This window comes from Aspergillus lentulus (genome assembly GCF_001445615.1).
Source record: "Aspergillus lentulus DNA, contig: Alt16, strain: IFM 54703, whole genome shotgun sequence".
Classification (NCBI taxonomy): Eukaryota; Fungi; Ascomycota; class Eurotiomycetes; order Eurotiales; family Aspergillaceae; genus Aspergillus; species Aspergillus lentulus.
The window spans coordinates 504,772-528,614 of record NW_028322113.1 but is presented as its reverse complement, the minus strand read 5'-3'; the positions used below and the strand labels follow the sequence as shown (position 1 = coordinate 528,614).

General features: G+C 51.0%; 8 protein-coding genes across 8 annotated transcripts; 3 read left to right on the top strand and 5 right to left on the bottom strand.

The window, feature by feature from the left end:
- Window positions 1–604: 604 nt before the first annotated feature.
- Window positions 605–5,364, top strand: ALT_7663 (vegetative incompatibility protein HET-E-1; the record flags this gene model as incomplete). Its single annotated transcript, XM_089600299.1, has 5 exons — window positions 605–995; window positions 1,047–1,147; window positions 1,210–3,210; window positions 3,271–4,439; window positions 4,587–5,364. The coding sequence occupies 5 exons, from the start codon at window positions 605–607 to the stop codon at window positions 5,362–5,364; spliced, it is 4,440 nt and encodes a 1,479-aa protein (XP_089455192.1).
- A 906-nt stretch (window positions 5,365–6,270) lies between these two features.
- Window positions 6,271–8,487, bottom strand: ALT_7662 (molybdopterin cofactor biosynthetic protein; the record flags this gene model as incomplete). The annotated part of the gene is made up of 2 exons (XM_033557409.2): window positions 6,271–7,004; window positions 7,173–8,487. The coding sequence occupies 2 exons, from the start codon at window positions 8,485–8,487 to the stop codon at window positions 6,271–6,273; spliced, it is 2,049 nt and encodes a 682-aa protein (XP_033413300.2).
- Window positions 8,488–8,817: 330 nt separating this feature from the next.
- ALT_7661 (putative MFS hexose transporter) lies at window positions 8,818–10,406 on the bottom strand (the record flags this gene model as incomplete). Its single annotated transcript, XM_033557410.2, has 2 exons — window positions 8,818–10,206; window positions 10,254–10,406. The coding sequence occupies 2 exons, from the start codon at window positions 10,404–10,406 to the stop codon at window positions 8,818–8,820; spliced, it is 1,542 nt and encodes a 513-aa protein (XP_033413301.1).
- A 511-nt stretch (window positions 10,407–10,917) lies between these two features.
- Window positions 10,918–12,517, top strand: ALT_7660 (glycoside hydrolase family 1 protein; the record flags this gene model as incomplete). The annotated part of the gene is made up of 3 exons (XM_033557411.1): window positions 10,918–11,451; window positions 11,505–12,288; window positions 12,342–12,517. 3 exons carry the CDS (start codon window positions 10,918–10,920, stop codon window positions 12,515–12,517), a joined length of 1,494 nt encoding a protein of 497 aa, XP_033413302.1.
- Window positions 12,518–12,634: 117 nt separating this feature from the next.
- On the bottom strand, window positions 12,635–14,607 carry ALT_7659 (transcription factor domain-containing protein; the record flags this gene model as incomplete). Its single annotated transcript, XM_033557412.1, has 3 exons — window positions 12,635–12,796; window positions 12,849–14,465; window positions 14,548–14,607. 3 exons carry the CDS (start codon window positions 14,605–14,607, stop codon window positions 12,635–12,637), a joined length of 1,839 nt encoding a protein of 612 aa, XP_033413303.1.
- Window positions 14,608–15,041: 434 nt separating this feature from the next.
- On the top strand, window positions 15,042–16,964 carry ALT_7658 (endo-beta-1,2-glucanase; the record flags this gene model as incomplete). The annotated part of the gene is made up of 8 exons (XM_033557413.2): window positions 15,042–15,332; window positions 15,383–15,633; window positions 15,682–15,805; window positions 15,855–16,122; window positions 16,169–16,238; window positions 16,288–16,559; window positions 16,611–16,783; window positions 16,854–16,964. The coding sequence occupies 8 exons, from the start codon at window positions 15,042–15,044 to the stop codon at window positions 16,962–16,964; spliced, it is 1,560 nt and encodes a 519-aa protein (XP_033413304.2).
- Window positions 16,965–17,444: 480 nt separating this feature from the next.
- On the bottom strand, window positions 17,445–20,000 carry ALT_7657 (uncharacterized protein; the record flags this gene model as incomplete). The annotated part of the gene is made up of 8 exons (XM_033557414.1): window positions 17,445–17,512; window positions 17,568–18,210; window positions 18,264–18,436; window positions 18,488–18,666; window positions 18,714–18,802; window positions 18,850–18,919; window positions 18,968–19,869; window positions 19,917–20,000. The coding sequence occupies 8 exons, from the start codon at window positions 19,998–20,000 to the stop codon at window positions 17,445–17,447; spliced, it is 2,208 nt and encodes a 735-aa protein (XP_033413305.1).
- Window positions 20,001–20,431: 431 nt separating this feature from the next.
- On the bottom strand, window positions 20,432–22,967 carry ALT_7656 (ABC-F family ATP-binding cassette domain-containing protein; the record flags this gene model as incomplete). The annotated part of the gene is made up of 7 exons (XM_033557415.2): window positions 20,432–20,794; window positions 20,844–21,938; window positions 21,990–22,089; window positions 22,135–22,327; window positions 22,374–22,577; window positions 22,638–22,836; window positions 22,890–22,967. The coding sequence occupies 7 exons, from the start codon at window positions 22,965–22,967 to the stop codon at window positions 20,432–20,434; spliced, it is 2,232 nt and encodes a 743-aa protein (XP_033413306.2).
- Between the last annotated feature and the right edge of the window lie 876 nt (window positions 22,968–23,843).

The following is a 23,843-nucleotide window of genomic DNA, read 5'->3' as shown; positions in this document are numbered from 1 at the left end:
TAAATAACCAGCCTAGGAGCCTTGGTTCATAATTTCCTCGTCTAAGCCCCTAGAAGACTATTATGTTAATATTAGGTTATAATGGGATAAAGAAGAAGTAGAAAAAGAAGACAGATATAGTAAACCCTATATAACCTATAGATAATAGTATATTCAAAAGTATTATATAGTAGTAACCCTTTTCCTCTTAAGATAGTTAGACAATATTTAACAGGCATAACAAGATATGTTATATCATTTATAGTAATACATCTTATAAGGGGCGCCAGCACACAATACATCGCAGAACAACTTACAGGTATATAGAGTTGGTCAAAGCATAAAAATACATATCCCGCATGCAACACCAGCCATAAACAAATACAGGTTAAAATGGCCAATTTGTGCGGCTGGGCACTAATTACCTCCAAAGCATGTTTGCTTTTATCTTCTCACGCTGACCTGCAGACTGCCAATTGAATAATGAATTACCCCACGTTTTAGCGCTGATCGAGACTATATGGGACTCGATTGCCTGCCACACTGATCGTCGAAAGCATCAAAGTTGAATGCTCACAGGCGGATAAACCCTTCGTATTTGTCTAAGAGCATCTGCTGCACCGTCATGACTTCTCGCTCGTCCTCGTCCTTCTTCTCCCGCTTGAAGCATAAGGGTTCCAAGAAGAGGGGTGATCCTTCAGGTGAGGCGCCTCCGGCTAATGCCAAAACAACAGCCCACAAAAATATCGATGACCTTCTTCAAAATGCTGGTCCCGGTGCTGTTCCGACGGCCCCATCTTCTGGAAGCAAAGAAATGATCCACCATATAGCTGAGCGTCTGTGGAACGCGGCCTACGACGGCCTGAAAGTCGAGGAAAAGGAGCTGGTTGACGCCTACGAAAGGATACTGTCTCGTGAACTCGGTAATCCATCTTCTGGGGATGCAGAAAGCAATAAGATTGAACAGAGCGATCCTCAGAAGAGGCAGTTACAGATGGAACAACTCATCCGAGTCGGTATGAAGAAGTTAGAATGAGGAGACAAGGTGAAGTTGGGTATTGGGGAAGCGATGCAGGGTGTTCTTGCTTTGAATAATGTCATTGGGGCGGCGCTGCAGCCAGTTCCCCAAGCAGCTCTTGCCTGGGTAGGAGTTTCCTTTGCTTTACAGGTGAGTTTTCTGTATATCTAGGTGACATCCTCTCTGGGGAACATTCGCTAATCCATGAATAGATACTTGTTAACCCGACTACGGAAACTACGGCGAATCGTGAGGGAATCAGTTATGTCGCTGCGCGGATGGCCTGGTATTGCGAGCTGTCGGAACTACTGCTCGGGGAGAACACAGTGGATGGGGGCTCGTCTGCAGGTCTGCGTTCCAAGTTGGAGGGTCAATTGATCGATCTCTACAAGCTCCTCCTATCGTACCTCATGAAGAGTGTCTGTTCTCTTTATCGAAATCGCGTTATTAACTACCTCCAGGACATGATTAAGCTCAATGACTGGGACGGCAACTTGAAGGCGATTCAAACCGCTGAAAAAATAGTTCAGCAGGATTCTGCCGACTACAATACCCAACAGATAAAATCCCATCTGGAACAGCTGGTCAGTTTTGCTCAAAATCAAGAGACGGAACTTCTCTCCAACCTCGGGCAAGCACTTCAGAATCAGACCAAGCTGCAGAAGGAGATGAAGGACAAGGAAGAGGACAACAGGTTGCTGAAGGACCTTTGTCTGACAGACCCCAGAGATGACATCGCACGTATTGAACAAACCAAGGGCCGGCTACTTGAGGGCTCGTGTGCTTGGATTCTTGAGCGTCAGGATTTTATCGATTGGAGAGACGGAGATGGATCTGGCCTGTATTGGATCAAAGGCGGGCCGGGAAAGGGCAAGACGATGCTTTTGATTGGCATTACCCAGGACATGCTGCGGACGGCACAGGACACCGGCCTAGTGTCCTTCTTTCTCTGCCAGAATACCGACCCGAAACTCAATACAGCGACATCTATACTCCGAGGTCTCGTCTATCAACTTGCTTTACAGGAACGAGCTCTTATACAGTATATCCGCTCAGACTACGACAGCCGGGGACGCTTGCTGTTTGAGGATTCTAATGCATTCTTTGCGTTGTCGAGGATTTTGTCCAGAATTCTCAATCACCCAAACCTCCCCAAGGTCTATTTTATCATTGACGCACTGGACGAGTGTCAGACGGATTTGCAACCATTACTTAAGCTCATTACAGAACATGCCTTGTCGTCACGGTTGCGGTGTCTTGTATCCAGTCGACCTAGAGACGAGATTAGGAGTCTCCTCGGCGTCAGCGGCTGCTGCGCCGAGCTAGATCTCGATGAAAATGCGCTGGAGAATGTAAAGACTGTGGTGAAAGCTTATATTGACTACAAGATAACAGAACTTACGCAGCGGAAAAGATACAGTGCGGAGCTCCAGCAAGAAGTAAAGGATTATCTCCAAATTCATGCGGATGGCACATTTCTCTGGGTGGCTCTGGTCTGCCAGCAACTACAGAAAACCTTTCTCTGGAAGACATTGTCCGTCTTGAAATCGTTCCCCTCAGGTTTGGAGCCTTTATATCAACGAATGATGGGGGAAATGCATCAGCTAAAGAAAGAATCACCGGACACGTTTGATTATTGCCAACGTATCCTTGGGTCTATCACACTTGCCCTGCGGCCACTACATCTGACCGAGCTCGGTCTTCTGGCTGGACTTGAACCGGAGCTTGCTGAAGATCAAGCATCTCTAGAGGAGATTGTTGGATTATGTGGCAACTTTCTAGTTGTCCGCAAAGGAATGATCTATTTTGTCCATCAATCAGCCAAAGATTACCTTACTACTCATGGATACAAGGAGGTGTTCCCAAATGGCGACGCAGTTATCCACTCAGGCATTGTTTCGCGCGCGTTGGAGGACATGTCGAATACATTGTGTCGGGATATTTGGAATCTACACGACCCCGGGTGCGCTGTGGAAGAGATTGAAGCTCCTGTTCCAGATCCGCTTCGATACGTTCGATACGCATGTACCTATTGGATCGATCACCTCTGTGAGCTCGACTCGTATACTCAACAGAGCTTGGGACTATGCGATAATGGCGCAGTCAGTGCATTTTTCCAGAAACATCTTCTCCATTGGCTGGAGGCTCTCAGTCTGCTACGGAGTATAACAAGTGCAGTGGAGGTGCTAGCAAAATTGGAACAGTCTCTTACAGTAAGTTGCAGTCCCTGTGACTTTGTATAGCAGGTACACACAAATTAATTCCGCGCGCAGGAAATACCTCGTGATTCCGCTCAGCTTCTCTCAATCGTTACGGATGCAAAGCATTTTGTCGATTATCATCAATATGTCATCGGGAACGCACCACTACAATTGTATATTTCCGCTTTGGTCCTCAGCCCTTCATCAAGTAAAGTCAAGGCCCTGTTTGAAGACCAAGCACCCTCGTGGATCAAAAACGCACCACTTATGGATTCAGATTGGAAGTTGCACGTTCATATACTAAACGGGGTTAAAGCCATGCCGATCTCCGTCGCATTCTCTCCGGATGGACAACTCGTGGCATCGGGTTCCAGTGATACAACAATCCAGATATGGAACGCAAAGACAAAGGCAGTTCAGCGGGTTCTTGACAGCCATATAGAACTCGTGTTCTCGCTGGCTTTCTCGCGCGATGGCACTTTACTAGCCTCCGGTTCGACCAAGACGATCTTCGTCTGGAGCCATCACACAGGGCAGGTAATAAAGACCTTGGAGGGCCATGGAGACCTTGTGCACTCGGTGGCATTCTCCCGCGACGACAAAATGTTGATTTCTGGCTCACATGACAACTCAGTACGCATATGGGATGTGCAGACCGGAAAACTCCTCCGAATCCTTGAAGGTCATACCGCCGCGGTGAGATGTGTTGTGGTTTCGGCGCATTCCCAGGTTGCGTCGTGTGGGGATGATGGTACAATTCGAACGTGGGACGCGAACACAGGAGCTCTGAGGCACATACTGACACCTGATTTGGAGATCATCCGGTCTATATCATTCTCTCCTGACGGGAAATTCGTGGCCGCCGCCGCCGGCGCGACGCTACAAATATGGGATGTCGACCACGGACAGCTTCAGGAAATATTCCAGCGAGACAGCATACGGGCATCATCTGTGGACTTTTCCCCGACCGGGCAACGCTTGGCCGTGGGATTCCGGGATGGAATTGTTCAAATATGGAATGTTGAAGCGGGGTCATGGTCACTACTTCAAACATTGGAGGCAGGCGAATGGGTACGCTCCGTAGCTTTCTCTGGTGACGGCCGCAGACTTGCAATTGCTTCCCAGGTGACAGTGCGTATATGGGATACTGAGATTAAAGTATCGCAGGGGACCCTGGCAGCCCACACGTTGCCGATTAGGCCAATCACCGCGTCGCCTTGTGGAAAGTGGCTAGCAACTGGGTCGGTAGACTGTGCTGTTGGTCTATGGGACCGAGCAACAGGGCTGCTAGTACGCATACTAAAAGGACATACATCCACAATTAACTGCGTGGAATTTTCCCCCGATGGAAAGCTCATAGCATCTGGGTCTAATGATTCGACGATTAGAATTTGGGATACCCAAACGGGCGATATAATACACGTTTTTACTGGCCACTCCGACCATGTACAAGCGTCTGTATTCTCACCTGATGGAAGGAGAGTTGCATCTGGATCTAAGGACAATACGACACGGATCTGGGACCCGTACACCGGGGTTTTGGAGAGAACCATAGAGACCTACTGGCCTTATGCGGTTGCCTGGTCTCAAAACGGACTGTTACTGGCATCAGGCTCCTGTGCGGCCGGTGTCCGCATATGGAACGCAGAGACAGGTGAGCTACAAGGCGAGATACAAGGCGAGCCAGACCGCAACGGAATATGCGTGTCAGTTGCATTCTCTCATGACGGGCGTTACCTGGCCTGTGGCTTTGTCCATGGTTCCAGTGAAATCATGATATATAATGTAGAAACTGGAGTTCTGCAAGACGCCATTCTCTTTAAATTGGTGCCTTCAGGCTTGAGCTTTAGCGAAGACGGTTCGAACCTCTTCACTAACTTTGGCAGCATCGCAATTGCATTGAACTCGACTCCCGCACAGGCCCCAAAAGCGAACGCGAACGACGGCATGGAGTTGACTGCCCCCCAGCATAGAGAAGCGGAATGGGTTGGATACGGCCTGGATTTTGATATCTCCTGGATTACGTGGAATGGTAGAAGACTCCTCCGGCTACCGTTGGAATACCGAGGCCGGCCGCATCTAGTCCAAGACCGATTGATTGCTCTTGCACATGGGTTGGGTCGGGTGATTATCTTTGAGTTTGCGGATGGTATATCGCCATTGTAATAGCCTGTTAGATATCTAAGTAGGCTCCTAGAAGCGACACATCGGCAGTATCGGTCTATCGATCAGAACTTAGAAGAGCTCAAACCCATCCTAAACAGCAAGCGAACCTTCCTTTAAGTTCCCCCGGTCATCCCCTTCAACCAGCTTCATCTCAACCTTTGCAAAGTCCCTCATATGCACCCCTCGCCCGAACATCCAAGAGATGGGGACATGCTGCTCTATTGCTTCTGAAGCGGTGAGACTTTCATGGGCTTCCTCCCTTATTTACACTCCCAAAGGGGTTACATGCTGAGTAATAGTTATTGATTGCAGCCAGCAGCACTGGCGATTTGGGGGTTAGATAATGGCACACCCCTATAGCTCAAAGACATACCCTCCTACCTTAAGAGCATACCCCCCTTAAACTTGAGAGCTGATGAGGCTGTGATTGGCAATTGAATAAGCCACTGTCCTTATTGGTAGGTCATTACCTGTCTGAGTAGTACAATTGAATCAGCCTTGGTGGCAGGGAAACAAATTCTTTTGCTGTCACCTCACTCCCCTGCTTGTATTACCTGTGGCCGATGCTGGTCTAGTTTTGTCGAGGCTTGTCATGTTATGTATTGAGAGCCCTAGAAAATGACGTTGAATGAAGAATTGGCCCCTACCAAGTCGCATATAACGCAAGAACGCATCCGTGATGGGCCCTCAAAAGAACAAGCTGCTGAAGCATTGGGAGAAAAAGATAACAGACGAATACAACCCGCCTAGGAGACTTCGTCCATAATCATGGATAGCTGCTTAGGGATGGGGATATCATACCCACGCACAACGTATTGGACCAGCCCAAACCACACACAGAGAGAGATGAGCCAATATTAAACACCAGCTTATGCTAAAGCTATAGCGTACAGCGTAAAGCTCCAATCAAGGCTCCTCTTTAACTTGTTCATCCCTCACCCAATGCCCGGTCTTCCCCCCCTTCTTCTCCAACAACCGCACCTCCCCAATCACCATCCCCTTATCCACAGCCTTCAACATATCATACACCGTCAACGCAGCCCCAACGGTCGCCGCCATCGCCTCCATTTCTACCCCCGTCCGGCCTGAACAGCTGACCGTTGCGACTACACGCATGGCTCCATACCTCATTCTCGTCCCTGGCCTTCGATCTTGCGGCCTAAGACTGGGATCAACGAGTTTAACATCAACTTCAACACCCGTAATCCCAATACTCGGATGGCAAAGCGGAATGATATCCGGCGTTTTCTTCGCGGCCATTATCCCCGCGATGCGGGCGACGCTGAACACGTCGCCTTTCTTGGTGAGGCCCTTGCGGAGGAGCTCGTGCGGGCGTGCGTTGGAGAAGTGGACGAGACAGCTTGCTGTTGCGGCTCGGGCTGTGATGGGTTTTTCGGTGATTTGGGTCATGTGCACGGTTTGGGAGGGGGTGAGGTGGGGGAGGTCGGGGTCGGAGGTTGTCGGGAGGGATGGTGATGATGTAGCTGCTGGAGCTGTTTCCGGGTTGTGTTCGGGACGGGAATCGGGAGGGTTGCTATTGCTACGCTTGTGATAGTGACGAGCCTGGAGTCTGAACGGCGAGGTATGCAGGAGATGAAGGGGAATATTGGCTGGTGTCGTCTTTCTCTGATATTCACTATCTAAGCCTCCTATCAGCATTGGTGTACCAGACCATTCTTATATATCCGAATCAAATACATCATGTCACCTCGTCAACCAAGTAAGAAAGCCAGACGCCAGAATGTACGAAACAACAAAATATGCCAAACGGGTATATGAAAGTTGAAAGAACAGTCGCGCCTACCCACCAATAAGTATCATCGGCCGGTTCTTCATATTCTTCAGTTCACCCATGCCGGCGTGTTTAGCCTTTTTGCGCTTAACCGCCATCCCGATCAGATCAAGGAGCTCTCGCTCTCTCTGATTGACCTCACCACCCTCGTCCTGAATGCGAGCGGCCGCTTCCGCAGTCTCAAGAAGCCGGAGTTCTTTCAGTGTAGTTTCGTCAATCGGCTGGCCATCATTCTCCTTCCGAATGATATCACGCAGCGACACCTCCGTATTCCCGAACAGACAGACTTTCAGGTTCCCGTCGCTAGTGATCCGCAGCCGATTGCAGGTGCCGCAGAAATTATGCGTCATACTCGTGATAAACCCAACCCGGCCCTGGAAGCCAGGGATCCGATACGTCTTGCTGGTATCGTTCTTGTGCCCGACAACCTTCTCCAGAGACGGGTACTTCTCCCGAATCACCGCCAGCATCTCCTGGTACGAGACCATCTTGCCCTGGCTCCACTTATTCCCATCAAAGGGCATGTACTCGATGAACCGCACCTCGATGGGACTGTCCCGCCCCAGCTCCACAAACGGAAGAATCTCCCGATCGTTGATTCCCCGCATCACCACGCAGTTGATCTTCAACTTGATCCCCGCACCAGCCCGATTCAGCTCCAGAATGCGCTCGATGCTCTTCATCACCGCCTCAAACCCTTTCCTCCGTGTCATAATCTGAAACTGGAACGGATCCAGCGTGTCCAGACTGAGATTCACGCCCGTTAAGCCCGCCTCAACCATATCCTCCAGCTTCCGATGCAGCGAGATCCCGTTCGTCGTCAGACACAGCTCCCGCAGCCCGTTCCGCCGCAGCTCGCCGATCGATCGCATAAGCGGGACGATGTCCTTGCGGACCGTCGGCTCGCCGCCCGTCAGCCGGATCTTGGTCACGCCCTGCGAGACGAACAGCGACGATAGGTATACGATTTCCGGGGTGGTGAGGAGGTGCGCCGGCGGGGATAGCGGCACGCCGTCTTCAGGCATGCAGTATAGACAGCGCAGGTTGCAGCGTTCGGTAACGCTGATGCGGAGGTAGTCATGTTGGCGGTTGAAGGTGTCGGTGAGGAAGTCGGAGAAGGGTCTTGCGGATCGAAGGGCGGTCCATCTGGAGGAGGGCGAGGGGGGGGAGGAAGTGTTGACAGGGTATGTTGTGTCGTGGCTTGCTGTCGATGGTTCTACAGCAGCTGTGGCAATTCTGCTGTGTAGACGAACCTTTGGTACTAGCCGGCGATAACTGCGCGGGGAGAGCCGAAAGGCGACTCTCCGCATGCCCAGGAGAGACTCACTCATCCTGAGCAGAGATTTCTGCGCAAGGAGGACTTTGATGGAAATCTTGTGTCCTGCATTTAGGAAGGGGAAAAGCCTCGAAGAAGTTCAAAGCAAGGTTGCATTGTGGGTTCGTATCAAGGAACAAGAAGAGTGACTCCAACTCCGCGGAATCGGCGACCCCCGCCATTGCCTGCAGGGTAGCAAGATTAGTCACCGCCATTATTATTCGCAAAATTACGGAGTTCTGCGGCATGATATCACGGGGTATCCATCTGCCTTGATCTCGCTAAGTCTATCAACGATGAGAGAGATGGTTAGGTAATACTATGATAAGATGAATCACTACAGGCCCTAAGCAAGCTTTTCGACATGCTCTGATACATGAACATCCTGCTTAATCTCCTCAATCTTCCGCGCCAGCTGCATCTTCTCATCCTGACCTTCGAAAAGGTACGCCAACTCCTCCAACGTCGGCCCAGCAGTCTCCACGAAAAAGAAATACACAACGGCGAATATGATGGCGACCCATACACAGTAATAGATGTAAAACTTCCAGCCGATATTTTTCAGCCCGATGGGATTGACATACCCGCCAAAGATGGATGATACCTGGATCGTCAGCAAGACAAAGGCCCACGTCTTCGCGCGCATCTGATACGTCACGATCTCCAAGGGATATGTGACGATCAAATTGGTCCAGGCAAGGGTGTAAAAGGCCTGGAAAACAAATATACAGGCGAGCACGAGCCGTCCCGCGGCCAGTGAGCTGGTTTCCAGGTAGCGCTGCGCCGCAATGGTCCACACGATGAATGTAATCAGCACGCCTCCGGAGCCAGTGAGGAAGAAGAAGCGCCGCTTGAATCGGTCAATGATCAAGGTCACGGTGATCGCGACAATGTACTGCCACAAGGTGACCATGCCGTTCACCAGGGTTATCTCAAACTCGGTCTTCAAGCCAGTGTCCTTCAGGATTTGAGTCAGATAGTTTGACACGAGAAGGTTGCCCGAACTCTGACTGAAGACTGCAGTAGCAAAGCAGAGGAATATTCGCTTGAGATTGGGCACGGAGGAGAAAAAGTCCTTCCACGTCATGTTGTTCTCCGCTTCCTTTGCAATAGCCTGCTGAATCTCTGCGCACTCGAAATTAACTAGCTCGGAGTTGGGATCACATTCTCCGTGATATTTGACCAAGATCGCGCGAGCTTCCTGCAGCCGACCCTTGGCAATCAGCCATCGAGGGGATTCCGGGCAAAACCAGATTAGGCAGAATTGATAGGCCGATGGGATGACTTGGACTAGGGTTGGCAGCCTCCAGGACCATTGACTATTGATGCGGTAGCATCCAAAAGTCGCCCAGGCACCAATCACATAGCCCAGAACAATGGAGGTATTGTAGAAAGTAGTGATTTGCACTCGTTCCTTGGGATGGGACAGCTCAGTCACCAGCACTGGGGCACCCATCTGGATGAGCGAGGAGCCCACGCCCAGCACAATCTTCCCACCGATATACATGTCTAGCGACGTGGCAAAGAACTCAATGAGCACCCCAACGATAATGATCACCGACCCCAAAGCCGTAGGAAGACGTCGCCCGAACTTATCCCCAATCCAGCTGAGAAAGATAAAAGGAATGACACCTCCAATCGCGTTGGCCGCACCAAAGAATCCCAATCTGGAACCGGTCGGGTGGCCGAACCTATCTTGCCACGATTGCAAGACCTGCATGCCGTTCGTCATCGACTGTAGTCCATGTTAGTGGTGCTATAAAACGGGAGAGGGAGTCTCACCCCATCAATGCCTAAAGCTGCACTCGCCAGGAGGGACGAGGTAAGCAAGAAGTAGAGTAAAATACCATTCTTCCGACGCCAGAAGGAAGGAATGGAATCCAGATCGATTGGTGATAAGATGCCATCGGCAGCATGGGCAGCAGCGGGTGCCATTATCACGAGACTCGCGTGCCTCAGAGGATAAGGTATGATATGAGAAGATGCACAAGTTGGTGCCCCAGCGTGGATCAGCTCAGATCGCAGGACTTGTTCGCATCCTCTTATAGAATGGCCATCAGACCAGAGCTCATCTCGGAGTCATAACTATGCAAGCCACAGTTCAGATTGGTGTCGTCTGATTCTGGAACAGACCAGGAAAAGAATTATCACGACGGATTTCTCCCCGTGGGGAACTCCACTTCTGCTGGGGAAAGTTTAGATTTCGGCGAAATATCAGGGAATATCCAACGGAGAAATCACACCTGATGTATGGAGTATTTCGCCGACGATCATCATCTGCTGCACCGCTGCCCCGCCGTCGTGGAAGATACTCCGCCGTGAGACCTTGCGGAAGGAAAATATCAAAGTATAAGTTAATTCTCTTGCTCGACGGCAATTGTGGCGCTCATAACCTTCTGAGCCATCGTCCATGTGTGCGTTCCTTGATTCCTCCACTCAATCTGTCATGCCGTCTCCTACACCTCTTCCCCCTCACTTTACCTGGGGCTTTGCAACAGCCGCTTACCAGATAGAAGGTGCTGTTGACGAAGACGGAAGAGGACAGTCCATCTGGGATACTTTCTGTCATCTGGAGCCCTCGAGGACCAAGGATGCCAACGGCGATGTCGCCTGTGACCACTATCATCGGTATGAGGAGGACTTTGACCTACTCACACGATATGGTGCAAAAGAGTACAGATTCTCTATTTCCTGGTCGCGTATAATCCCTTTGGGAGGTCGAGAGGACCCAGTAAACGAAGCCGGCGTCGCATTTTACAATAAGCTCATTGATTCGCTGCTAGCGAGAGGCATCACGCCATGGGTTACTCTGTATCATTGGGACCTGCCGCAGGCGCTGCAAGATAGATACGGAGGCTGGTTGAATGTGGAGGAGTCACAGAGAGATTTTGAGCGATACGCAAGGGTCTGCTATGAGCGGTTCGGTGACCGAGTCAAGAATTGGATTACCCTCAACGAGCCATGGATTGTGTCCATTTTTGTAAGTCTAGTTCACTTCAAGATCGAAGATTGCTAGCTCACCCTGGCGTCCAGGGATATGCAACCGGTGGCAACGCTCCTGGAAGAAGCAGTATAAATCCTCAGTCGACTGAGGGTGACACCGCGACTGAGCCTTGGATTGTTGGAAAAGCACTGATCATGAGCCATGCCCGCGCCGCTGCCTTGTACAACAGAGAGTTCCGGTCCGTCCAAAAAGGCAAGATTGGGATTTCGTTAAATGGAGACTACTATGAGCCTTGGAACGCCGAAGATGAGCGGGACCACGCTGCTGCAGAGCGTCGGATGGAATTCCACATTGGCTGGTTCGCCAATCCTGTCTTTCTGGTACGAGACTACCCAGCCTGCATGCGAGAGCAACTTGGAGATCGCCTGCCCGAGTTTTCCCCCTCGGATTTTGCACTTCTTCGCGAAGCCGAGAGTGATTTCTACGGGATGAATTATTATACATCCCAATTTGCTCGCCATCGCGATCAACCGGTATCCGAAACGGACTATATCGGCAATGTAGACGAGCTACAGGAGAACAGTGAAGGGACGCCAGTCGGCGAACCAAGTGGTATCCATTGGCTTCGCTCGTGCCCGGACAAGTTTCGCAAGCACCTCACGAGAGTGTATCGCCTATATGGAAAGCCAATCTTCATCACCGAGAACGGATGTCCATGTCCTGGAGAGGACCAGATGATATGTGACGAGTCAGTCAATGACATGTATCGAATCCGGTATTTTGAGGATCATTTAGAGGCTGTGGGTCTGTCCGTAAATCAAGACGGTGCTGATATCAGAGGCTACTTTGCATGGTCGTTGCTGGATAATTTAGGTGAGCTCCTGACTGTACTTGAGGAGAATATAGCGGCTGACTGTACCTCGCAGAATGGTCTGATGGTTATGGACCTCGATTCGGCGTGACGTTCACTGATTATCAGACTCTGAAGAGAACTCCCAAGAAATCTGCCCTGCTGCTAAAACGCATTTTTGAAGAGCGAATGGGCATCAGTGCCAAAGGACAGACCGTGCCAGGCCCTGAAGTGCTCCGAGCGGAGTTGTGAGCTTGATGATGATATGATAAAAGGTCAGGCTATTTCCAATCGTTCAAATGGTGTCGGCGTATGGTTCAGAAAACCAAGGAAGTGAACCCTTCTCTGTTCTGGTATGACATTGTAGCCCTATGAAGGCCTTCTAAGTGTGTCTGAGGCTTTTGAATCCAGGCGAGTGAGGATGTCCAGAAGGATTGAAAGATCGTTGCGTGCTCGTACCGACAATGGAGAAGCCTCATACTGGTCTATTATCTCCAGGAGACTGGCGCCAATGAGCCTGATTTTTTCAACCTGCGGGGCTTTTAGCAAAACGCAGAAGATAAATAATCAGTCAGAAACATACACATGGCTCCCCATTTACCTGTAGCGACCAAAAGGGCGCTTCTCGGATCACTCGCAGCATGTCGCGAGCTATTTCCGTCTTCCTCAGTAATGACATATCGGGATGTTCGACTCCCGACGCATAGTAGCCCAGATCTTCTAGCTTCTGATCGATGACCAATCTCAAGCAGTGAAGGGAGACATTGAGATTCGCCCACTGGATCACGTACTGCTTTCGGCGATGACTACTGTCGTTGTTGGTTGATGATAGTAGAGTGTCGGTCTGTAAATACTGCGGCAACTTGTCCAGCGACGTTATAAAGGAGACGTATAGGTTGCCGAGCCTGTGGCGTTCTTCGACGGTCAATATTTGTGGAGTGAGCATCCCTACCTCCTTCTGGCTTTCCAGGAGTCGCATCTCGAGGATGAGGTCTGAAGCTGTCTGCCACAGACGTAGGTTTGCATTGAACCCCGCAATGAAGCTCATTCGCGTGGACAAATCCGGCTCGGCACTGGCAGGGGAAACACCTGTGCCATCCTCAATGCCAGAAGGGTACGCAGTGGTAATGCCAGTGTCGAACGAGAACTTGTGAATGGTGATTGGACGATTGTTAAGGATTGCTGCTGACTTATCTCCGATGTAAACGATCCAGAATGCACGTCGGCGGAGCTCTGCCTCCACCGCAGACAGGTTCTGCAGTGACATCTCATCGTGCATCTGCATGACCTGCGCCAGTCGGGTGGCTTCCCCGAAAATATGCCATGAGAATCGAGGCTTGCCGGCTGCATGTAGGCAGTTGGAGTGGAAGTAGCGGATAGCCACCGAGTTCGCATTGGGGTACTCCAGATCCTCCTCAAGGTAGCTGTGCAAACAACTCCGAGACGCCTTGAGGAATAAGTCCGCGATCCTCTCGCCCTCGGGGAAAATGTCTTTGGGCAAGAGAAATGCCGCTTCTGCGCAGACCGCCGTGATCAGCGTGAAGGTTGAATCGGGCCAGAGTTCCGGATATTTCAAGCTATTTGCGCGGTCGAGGATACTGTCCGCACCTATAGGATTGCCGCGAACGAAAGATGACCACAGCTCTGGGCCGGTGACGCCAATGCCTGATCTAGCTGCTTGGGATACAAAGAAAAGCAAGCCGTCGCGTAGACTGGGCTCATGCACTAGTGGAATCAGGGGAAACAAATATTCAAAGAACAGGTCAAAGCACCGATTCACCGTCTGCTCCAGATCTGCTGCAGGGTCGCGCAAGTGAAGAGCACGGGCCAATTGATGCCATCGCTGCAACGAGGACAGAGACGGCTGCTCTTCCGGAGGCGACAGTGCCGGGTCCACCAGGCCGGTATTCCAAGCGGGCGTGCTTGTCAGGGAGCTCGGTCTCGGAGTGCGGGGATCGAGAGAGACGACGCGGTCCGGCGTAGGGGAGACAGCGGAGAATTGCAGAGTTGTGGCAGGTTGTCCCGTGTGGAGTGAACTTGATAGAGTGATATTCTGGCCATGAGCATCGACGGACAGTGGTGCATGTCGTCTTGCTTTGTTGCTCTTAGGTCCCCGTCTCGCAACGGGTAAATTAAAAGTGCAATGCTCTCCAGCCCGCCGACAGCTTGTGCAAGTGGATAATGCTGCTTCTCCGTCACACTTTAGACAGTTATGTCAGTTAGTCCGATAGATTGCAATGGGGGCCAGTCGTCTAATGCACGCTTGATTAACTATAGCTTACTTTGGCTTTTCTTCGTCTGCAGCGATCACAAGCCCTGATAGACGGGCGGGTCGCAGTCATATTCTGACAAAAAAGAGAAGTACGTGGACAACAAAGGACAGGAGAATTGGAGAAATTCAGGAGTAGATGGAGCGGAGAGCGGAGACAGCGGACGGACCACGTGCACCTCTTGTTGAGTTTCGCCGTGAAGCGGAGATTTGCGCAAGGCATTTCTCCGACACTAGGATAGTTGTTGTCTAAGCTGGACAGTCAGATTCACAGTCTAATCACTTTGCCATTGATCTGCATCCAGGGATTACAGACAAATTACCGATGCAACAAAATAAAGTGTGGGGAGTTTGCGGGGTTGCAGAGTGCAGGTTATGCAGCCAAATATGAAGCACCAACCTGACGACTGCTTCGTGTATACATATAAAATCGTTCGATATCGCATCTGTTTTTCTACATGCAATCTATTCTCAAGCGTTTCCGCAGTCTGATATTTGAATCTCAGTATGCGCGTGAGCAAGCTTGCATATCTTGGTCTGTCATGGGCTGCCTTGACAGATGCTCGGCCTACAAAACCGAGCGGACCATCCTGCAGATTCGCTCGCCAGTACACACAGGAGGAAATCTTGAAAAATCCCAGCAACTTCATCAATGATCTGCTGTACTGGGAGGGTAAATTCCACCAGAACAATGTGTCCTACAATTCTGATAATGGGATGTCCTACGACGGGACCAACATCGACTTTACTACTGGCGAAAGAACAGTGAAGCATCCTTTCAGCGCCGCAAGTAAAGAGGTCGGTCGCCCTTTAGGCTTGCTATTGTCAATTCTAACTCGTTCGAACAGTCGCTCCAAATAATGCTGTATGCGCATGCTGTTGCTGGTTCGCCGGAAGCCGCTCGTTTTCTTTCACCCCAGAATCCGTCAGCTGCGCCAGGGCTTGCTGTCTCGATTATGAAAAGAAAGCTGCAAACTTACCTGAGATTCAATGAGACATTTCCTGGGTTTGGAGGCTACCTTCCTTGGTTCACTTCCACGGCCCAGGACCTCACACCGACTTGGGACTGGAACAATCGTGTTCCTGGACTGGACAATGGGTATGTCGATTCCTTTGTCTGTTGTCTCTGTTGACTAACTTCTCAAAGCGAGCTTCTCTGGGCTGTTTATGCCTTTGTGCAAGCGTTGGAGAACACTGGAAAGCCATCTTATGCCAAACTAGCCAACCAGTGGCAGAAGTGGATGGATTACACCAAGACCACTGGAGCCAAGGTAAGAACTCCCTGCTCTCATGTAATACTCCCTTGACTAATTCCTCAAGATCTTCTATGAAGGCAAAGGTCAAGTGTGCGCCGTAACGACCATCAAGAACCAGTCCCTGCCTGTGGATCATCCTGACCAAGGATACTCCTGCGAAGGCACTGGTCGGCTCAACGACCCTTACGAGGGTGAGTTGTTTACTTTCTGGCTCCAATTCTTCAGCGGTCTGTCCGATGCGGACATAAAACAGCTCTGGGCTGTAAAGCAGCCCATGCTGCAGAGCGTCGACTACCATATAGGCCACGTAGGACCCATTACTGTGCAAAAGGGTACGTCCGTCGAAGCTGGCAAGGATAGACCCGCTGATGACATTAGGTTACTGGTTCTCAAGCCACGAGCAATGGAAGGTCATGGAAATGCCCTATTACGACGTCGACATTATTCGGTACGTCAGTATCCGTCCTCGCATAAACAATGGAATTAACGATCAAAAGCCGTGTCTTCAAGAACGCCGAACGAGTTCGAACCTGCAATTCGGTTATCACCAAGACCCCCGGTATGTTCGCCTCCGTCAACAATATCACCGATGCAGCCACCGGCGACGTGACGGGGTACATCTCCAACGCCGGCATCCCTTCCGTCTCCTTCCTCCCGCAGCAGGAGCTGGACGTCATCACTCCTTACAGCGTGTTTCCAACCGTCCTCTTCGACAAGGGAGTCGGTCTCACCTGGTGGAGGAACATGGTAATTGCCAAGAAGATGCAGAGTACGTCCTTCTTCTACTCTTACCTCTGGATCAATACTAATCCTGGCATAGACCCCTACGGCAGCACTGAATCCACCCGCGTTGATGGAAAGGGCGTGTCAGCCCTCCTTACCTGGGACAGCAAAGTAACAACGGTGAATGCCCTCCTCGGCGGAGTCACCGATCTCGTCCGCCAGAGGATGAAGGCCGATGGTATTTACGAGGAGTTCATCACTTACGCTGAGGTATGCCATGTCTCCTTGTAACATGTCATATCCCCTTTTTAAAGCATGAGTGTTGTACTAATTTCTGCAGAAAGCATACGCCTCCGTCTTCACCAACCTCAAAGGTGAACACGTCGACTTTTGCCTTCCTGAGGAAACTGTCCCGGATGCGGGTCTGGAGGACTTTACGCTGTGTGATTAGTAGCAGGATATTCATGCCGAATGTACTTTATTCAGAAAATTCATATGTTTGTCCTCAGTCTGATTACGTAGTGCTTTAGTCTTGTCCTGCCCTCCACTTGCTTCCTGGTACAGACCTTCGATACCGTATCGGAGCTTGTTCGTAGATTCTCGATTGAGCGTAGCGGGACAAGTCTCCAGCGTCTTTGTACATAACGATTTCTTCAGTGGACTCCATATAGGCGATCCTGCGCGGCTTGGTGCGCTCTACGCTTCTCGGGAGGGAAACATTAACAATGAGAGTACCTATACCAATTTACACCACAAAATGACTAAAAATGATTTTGAGCACGTAGATTATGCGCGTTTGCGCAAAGCCAGTCGCTCGAGCTAGCCATGTACACTCACCACACTGAGTCAAGTCCTATGTACATGCTGAACTTGCACGAAAGATTCCATACCGCTGCTGATATACAAGCAGTCAGGTTTTTAACCAGGCCAATTACCGAAAAGCCGGGTTCCGGGTGACAGCCAGGAACGTCAAGGACCATAGCTGGACGATATCCGATTCTGTTGGGATCATTAGCATTAGTGCCTAGCTTGTGAAAGAGGCCTCTCGGCTTACCAGTCTGCGCACCCACGCCCGGCGGAGGAGGGATATTCCCCAGCGGCGCGGGATTGAATCGTCCATCACTGTAGACAAACGACCAGACCTCCTCGCTCAGCAGCGCCTTATTTGCCTCGATTCCATCCCAGAGGGTATTATACGCTGTCCTAAGGTTGTTATACACAGCCTTGTCGTTGCAAAAGTCTGGCCGAGCGTGCTGCTGGCCCGCGGCGCAGCGGCCGAGTTGCCGTTCTAGGCCCTTGGCCATCATTGCGAGTTGCCAGGACCAGACGACGGTGCCGTGGTACGCGCCTGTTGTCCAGTTGCGGGCGTAGACTGCGTCGGGCCCGAAGGCGGGGTTGGCAACGAGCATGCCGACGGGGGTGTTGAGACCGGCGGGGAATGTGCGGCGGATGTTGCTGGCGGTTTGGTTGATGAAGGAGGTGAGCTGCGGTTGGTTGGTGGTGTTGAGGAGGAAGTGGCGGAAACAGTCGTCCGAGTTCATGACTTGGACTTGGGAGAGGTTGTTGTACCCGTCGAGGGCGAGGGCATGAAAGACGACGTTGGAGTCGATGGTGTTTGCTTCGCTGGGGCCGGGGAAGTAGCCGGCTTGGACGTAGGAAGTAAGACGCTGTTTGGCCGTTTCGGCGGGGATGGTGACCTACTTCTGTTAGTCTCTGTCGGCAATTGAGAAGAACAGTAGGGCTGTCTTACCTCAAAGAAATGGAGAGTCTCATCTTCCCATATCTTGGCGTATGTGTCGGCCCTCCGGGCCCAGTTGTTACAGGCAGGAAAGATGCCAGCCCGGGATAAAGCTGCGATGGCGCGCAGGGCAGCTGGCATCAAGGCTGTGTTTACATCATACGGGATTCGGCCGCCTCCGATTCCTGCAGTGACTTAGAAGGAGGGACTGATTTACTCTCTTGAAGGTGGCATACCGTATGTGCTGTCTCTCCATTCGCCAACGATCTGACCGGGCTTCAAATGGACCAGGTTCTCTTTGCTAGGATTGTGCGCGAACAATGCGGCCTGATTCATGATCTTCTCGGCCGTACGAAGCGCCAACTGCCCCCAAGTGTGATTTTTGTTTGCAGCATTGATGGCACCAGCAGGGGTGCTACATGCGTCAGTAGGATGATCCAACACTATAAGCAGGAAACAAACCTCGAGAATGCCTGCCATCTGGTTCGGCCGACAGGATTGTTTAGAAAATAGCTTTGCATGAGAGGCGCCAGATAAAAGTCTGTATCAACCTGTTCAGGGTCAGCCTTTTCTTATAAGAGTAGTTGTGCAGACCCACCATCTTGTAGTCGCAGATCATCGCGGTACTGGTGACATTTTCCTGCAGATGCAGCCAGGTCGCGTAGTCACTAGCCGGGTGTCAGTTGATATATCCTCAGTCCAAGACTTGCACCTACCCGATAGTCTCTTCATGGCAAGTACTGCCATCGGTGGCGTTGATGCGCTCACAAACGGAGCCCAGTACCGCCTCCATGGCACTGGCATTGCCGTAGCTCATGACGGGATCCATAAGCAAGGCGGATATCATCAGATCCCGTCCAAAGTAGGTCAGAAAACGCCATGCACCAGCAAGAAGTTTCTCCGAGTAGGAGAGAAACGAGAGTGCAGTGGTCTGAACGGGCATTTTAGACACAAGGTCTGCAGAGGCATTGTTTATCACCTTGGCCGGAGGCAGCTGGGTCAACTGCGGATAGTCAATCTCTGCCGAAAAGACGTAATCACCCGCCTCAAATCTAACCGTCTTGCCGGAGACGGTGGCCTTGGATGTGCTGTTGACAGGAGTAAACTTGATCGCGCTCGTGGTGACATTGTCCAGCCACAGACGCTGGAGCATCACGCTTCCGTCAGGAGAGCTGATAAACTGGGTAGCATCCTGGATCTTAGGCTGCAGGAGGCTTGGTCCTTCGACAAAATCCCGGATCGTGCGAATGCTGCCCAGAATGGGAACGGTCAAGACCGCCGACGAATTGAAGCGGAGCGTGCCTTGCACTCCGACCCCCGGGTTTGGCTCTTTAGCTGTGTAATTGAGGGACAGTGGGCTTCCCGCGGTAGAGTTGACGACCGAAATACCAAGAGTACCGTTGACTCCATTCTCAGGAGCAAAGTAGGTGCAGATGCCGCTGTTGCCCGCCGGCCAAGCTACGATCAGTCGAGGCCCGATCAAGCTCAGATTGCTGTCAGGTAGTGGACTAGTGACAACAACTTGAGCGGCAACATTGCAGTCGGAATAAAAGTAATTGTCATATGGACCACTGCTCAGTGCAAGTGCGGCGGGCGATTCACCGCATGATTTAGGTGTCTTCACTTATCAGCAGGGTAGGGTGAGCAGCTATACATCGTACTTACAGCTAAAGTCCGCCCACTCAGAGGATTGGCCAAGACGCTGAGAGCTTGAAGAGCAGAAAGTCCTGTGACCAATGATCGCTTCATGGTGGCGAAATCACTGATGGAGAAATGCGAGTATGCCGTGCATCACCAGGAAAAGGGCTCCTTATATCTTTCCGTCCTCACTAGTTTGTCCGCACTTGATTTCATCAAGATCGTCAAAGAGGCCAAACATGGCAGGAGCAAAAGAGCTATGCCGTCAGTCCAGGTGGGTCTAGTACAATAAGATTGAAGCCGTCCAGCCACGGCGTGCTTGCTCTTAACTCTATACGGTCGCCACGGCGAGGAATCGGGGAAACGGGGATACGAAAGCAGTGGATTGTGGGGTATTTGGGGTATTTACCGTCTGTCAAATCCGATAATTGTCCTTGAAATCAGATTTGGCCTCAGGCATCCCTATGTTCTTCATAGTTGAGAGACTTATGTCTCCACTGATGATATTATTATCAATTGTCAGTACTCAAACATGATCTAGTCTATTGTGAAAGCATCTTCTTGACCCTCTTCACCAAACTCTGTTCAAACTGCTCCACCCCGTTGGGCTGTTCAATGAGCTTGCCGCCCTTCATCACATAGACTGACCTTCTTCGACTCTGCTCTTCGACTTCTTCGTCTACCCCTTCAAATTCGTCATCCAAATTATGCTCGCCGTCTCGTTTCCCCTCAATGACGGACCGGACCAAGAAACGATCGTGGGATACCAGGAGGATTGCACCATTGAACGAAGACAGCGCAGTCGCAAGAGCCGTGACGGTATGGAAATCCAGATGCGTCGTGATTTCATCAAGAACCAGCAAATGAGGGGAGTTCCAGATTACCTTGGCAATTGCCAGACGGACCTGGAAGTATGTCAACAGCTGTATATCGCTATCAGACTTGCAAACTTACCCGTTGACCTCCGGATAAGCGTGAAATGGGTACATCTGATACTATTTTACCCTGAAGACCCAGTGACGACAGCAAGCCTCGGATCTCGCCCTCGCTAAGTGTGCTGTTGATCTCCTTGGTCATGAAACCTAATGCGGTCAGAGTAGGATCGGCCCGACCTTGTTCATGGAGCTCCTCGATCGAATGCTGCGCGTAGTATCCCAGTTTCAGCCTGGAGTGGGTGGAGATTTTGCCCTGCGTCGGCTGCAGATTGCCCGTTAACAGGCGGATGAGTGTAGATTTTCCAGAACCATTGAGTCCCATGATCCCAACCCGATCGCCCATGTGCATCACCAGCTCGATTCCGTTCAGTATGGCCGGTGCATCCCGCGTGTACCGGAAACATACCCCCTCCGCCGAGAGCAACGGACCCGGGAAGCGCAGGTCACTGGCATCGGGCAGGAGAATCGAGGCCGCTTTTTCGTCCGTTGGTACTTCAATCTCAGCTCGCGCGGTGAGATGGTGGCCCACCAGGTCCCTGTTCAGTTTAAAGCGGCCGCCGTTGGCGCTGACCTGAATGCCCATGCGGTCGTCGACTTTCTTCTGCCGGGACTTGGCCATACGCAGCTTATTGTCGTCGTTGGTCTTCTTCCCCACCTTGATGTTTTCTCGGATCGTCGCTTCCATGTGCGCGATCTGGCGCTCTTGTGCCTCCTTCATGCGGCCCCAGTAGAGTTTCTGCGCTTCAAAGTCTTTCTCATAGGCGGACAGGTTGCCTCTGAAGTAGGTGAGTTTCTGGTCGCGCAGGATGACGATCTCCTCGCAGACCGCATTGACAAAGTCTCGGTCGTGAGATACCAGCACGATGGTCGTCTGCGACGAGTCTCGTAGCCGCTGTAGGTAATTCTCCAGCCAGATGACCCCAAGGAGATCCAGGAAGTTGGTCGGTTCGTCTAGAATCATGATGTCCGGGTTCTGTATGAGAACGCTGGCCAACAGACAACGCATGCGCCAGCCACCTGATAAAGTCAAGAAGGGTTTGCTGAGCATGGCTCCGTCGAACCCCAGTCCTATTAGGATCTGCCGAGCTTGCTTCTCGATATCAACCAGTTTCATCTGCCATGCTTCAGTATTCGTCATCATCTGAACCTAGTTTGCGGCACTCACGACTTCAAACTGACTCTGTAACTCCTGCAAAGTATCCATTGCCGCCTGTGTCTCGGCCTTGAGCGACTCCGCATCAATAGGCTGATCAGGCTGCTCGACCCTATCACCAATTAGTGGACTTCGAAGCCTCCAGAGGACAACTCACAGCTCCTTCGAAGCCTCGTATCGAGTTTCAGCCGCCTTCAAGTCCTTCCGAGCCTGTAACCCCCTCGCACCACTCTTAAGGCTGGCATTCTTCTGCGCAAGGAACAGCTGCTTCTCAATCTCATCGTGGCGGACTCTTCGGATCGCCCGCACAGGCGCTACCGGATCATCAGTCTCGAAGCTCTTCGACAGGACTTCACACCGTTAGACCTTTTCTTCAAAAGAGGGCTACTGCCTTACCATCCATCTTCCGCACAACCTCGTTCCGGAAACGATCACTACTCATGACATATTCCAACACGGGCAGATCCCGCCTGTCGCGATCCTCCTCCTCGCACTGGAACGTCGGCACTTCGTCCTCCGCCTCAGTCTGCTGCAGGATCGCAATGCGCGTCGGATGCGGAATCCCAGGAACCAGTTTGTCTGCCATAGCGCGGAGCAGCGCTTAGCATCATCATTAGCATGCTAGGTACTCAACACTAGGCGGACTCTTAATCAACATACTCGACTTCCCTGTCCCATTTCGCCCAATCAGACCATAATGCACCCCTGCCTTGAGCCGCAAGTGAGCGTCGAGAATGAGCTCGCGTGCCTCGGCCCTGGATTTCGATTTTGCTTTCGACTTCTTTGCTTTGGAATCACCGTCATCCGCCGAGTCGGCCTGTGAGGATGTGACTGCGACGGTGAGACCTTCTACGTCGATCTGCGATTGTATTAGCGCATTTCCTGTCATAATATGGGTGTATGTATACGTACCTCCTGTGCGGGCTGATCGTGGAGTAGATGGAATCGGGTCTGTTTGCAGGTTGCTATGATGGAGGGTGTCATTGTCATGGTGTAGGTACTAGATGTAGTCGCGATGGAAGCTATTCTATTGTATACAGTATATGCAAAGAATCTTCAGTGATCGATGCCTCGATTGTATATCATTAAACAGGCCCTCTCTTGTCAACGCCAACGCCGATGCCAATGCACGATATTAGTATTGAATGACCACGACACACCGAATAACCACGACACACCCTAATGTCAACATGACCTCGGCCACAAGCTCATCCAATACGACTTGTCGGAAAAGATTTACATGATGGATCCCCACGTTGCACTACACTGAGTCACGATGAGCGTGCAGGCTGGTGAGAAGTGCAGAGCGGGGTCCGAAAAGGGTATAGCGGCGATCAGGAATCTGATCTTATTGATGAGTGTGGTGAACCCTGTGGATTAACTTGATATATAGTGGATGGATCAGTTAATGTGAGTCATTTTGATGAGTGGATAGAGAAATGAATGTGCTGGGTTTTATTAGTATGAGATATGGTCAGAATATACTGCGGAGTTCGGAAGCCTCAGGCTGAGATATCAGGAAGGTAGTTCGATATTATAGATTAGCTAGCATTTAGAGGTCTCAAGAGAGATGGTACCTGGAATGATCATCAAAACATTGCTAGTATGTACTCTAGATAGATGCGTGCATACTATCATTTGATATTATGATTTTCGCCACTTGAAGCTTTAATGCCTCACCACAGGTGACGCCATGACAACCATCCCCATTTGATACTCCGCACAAAACCATTCTTTACTACAATATAATGAACGATATAACAGTCAGACCACCATGACAAGTGCTCAAAACAGCGATATTGAAACTATCATCTGACCTGTGTCGTCAACGCAATCATGACCTCATCCCAACCACACTTCTGAACC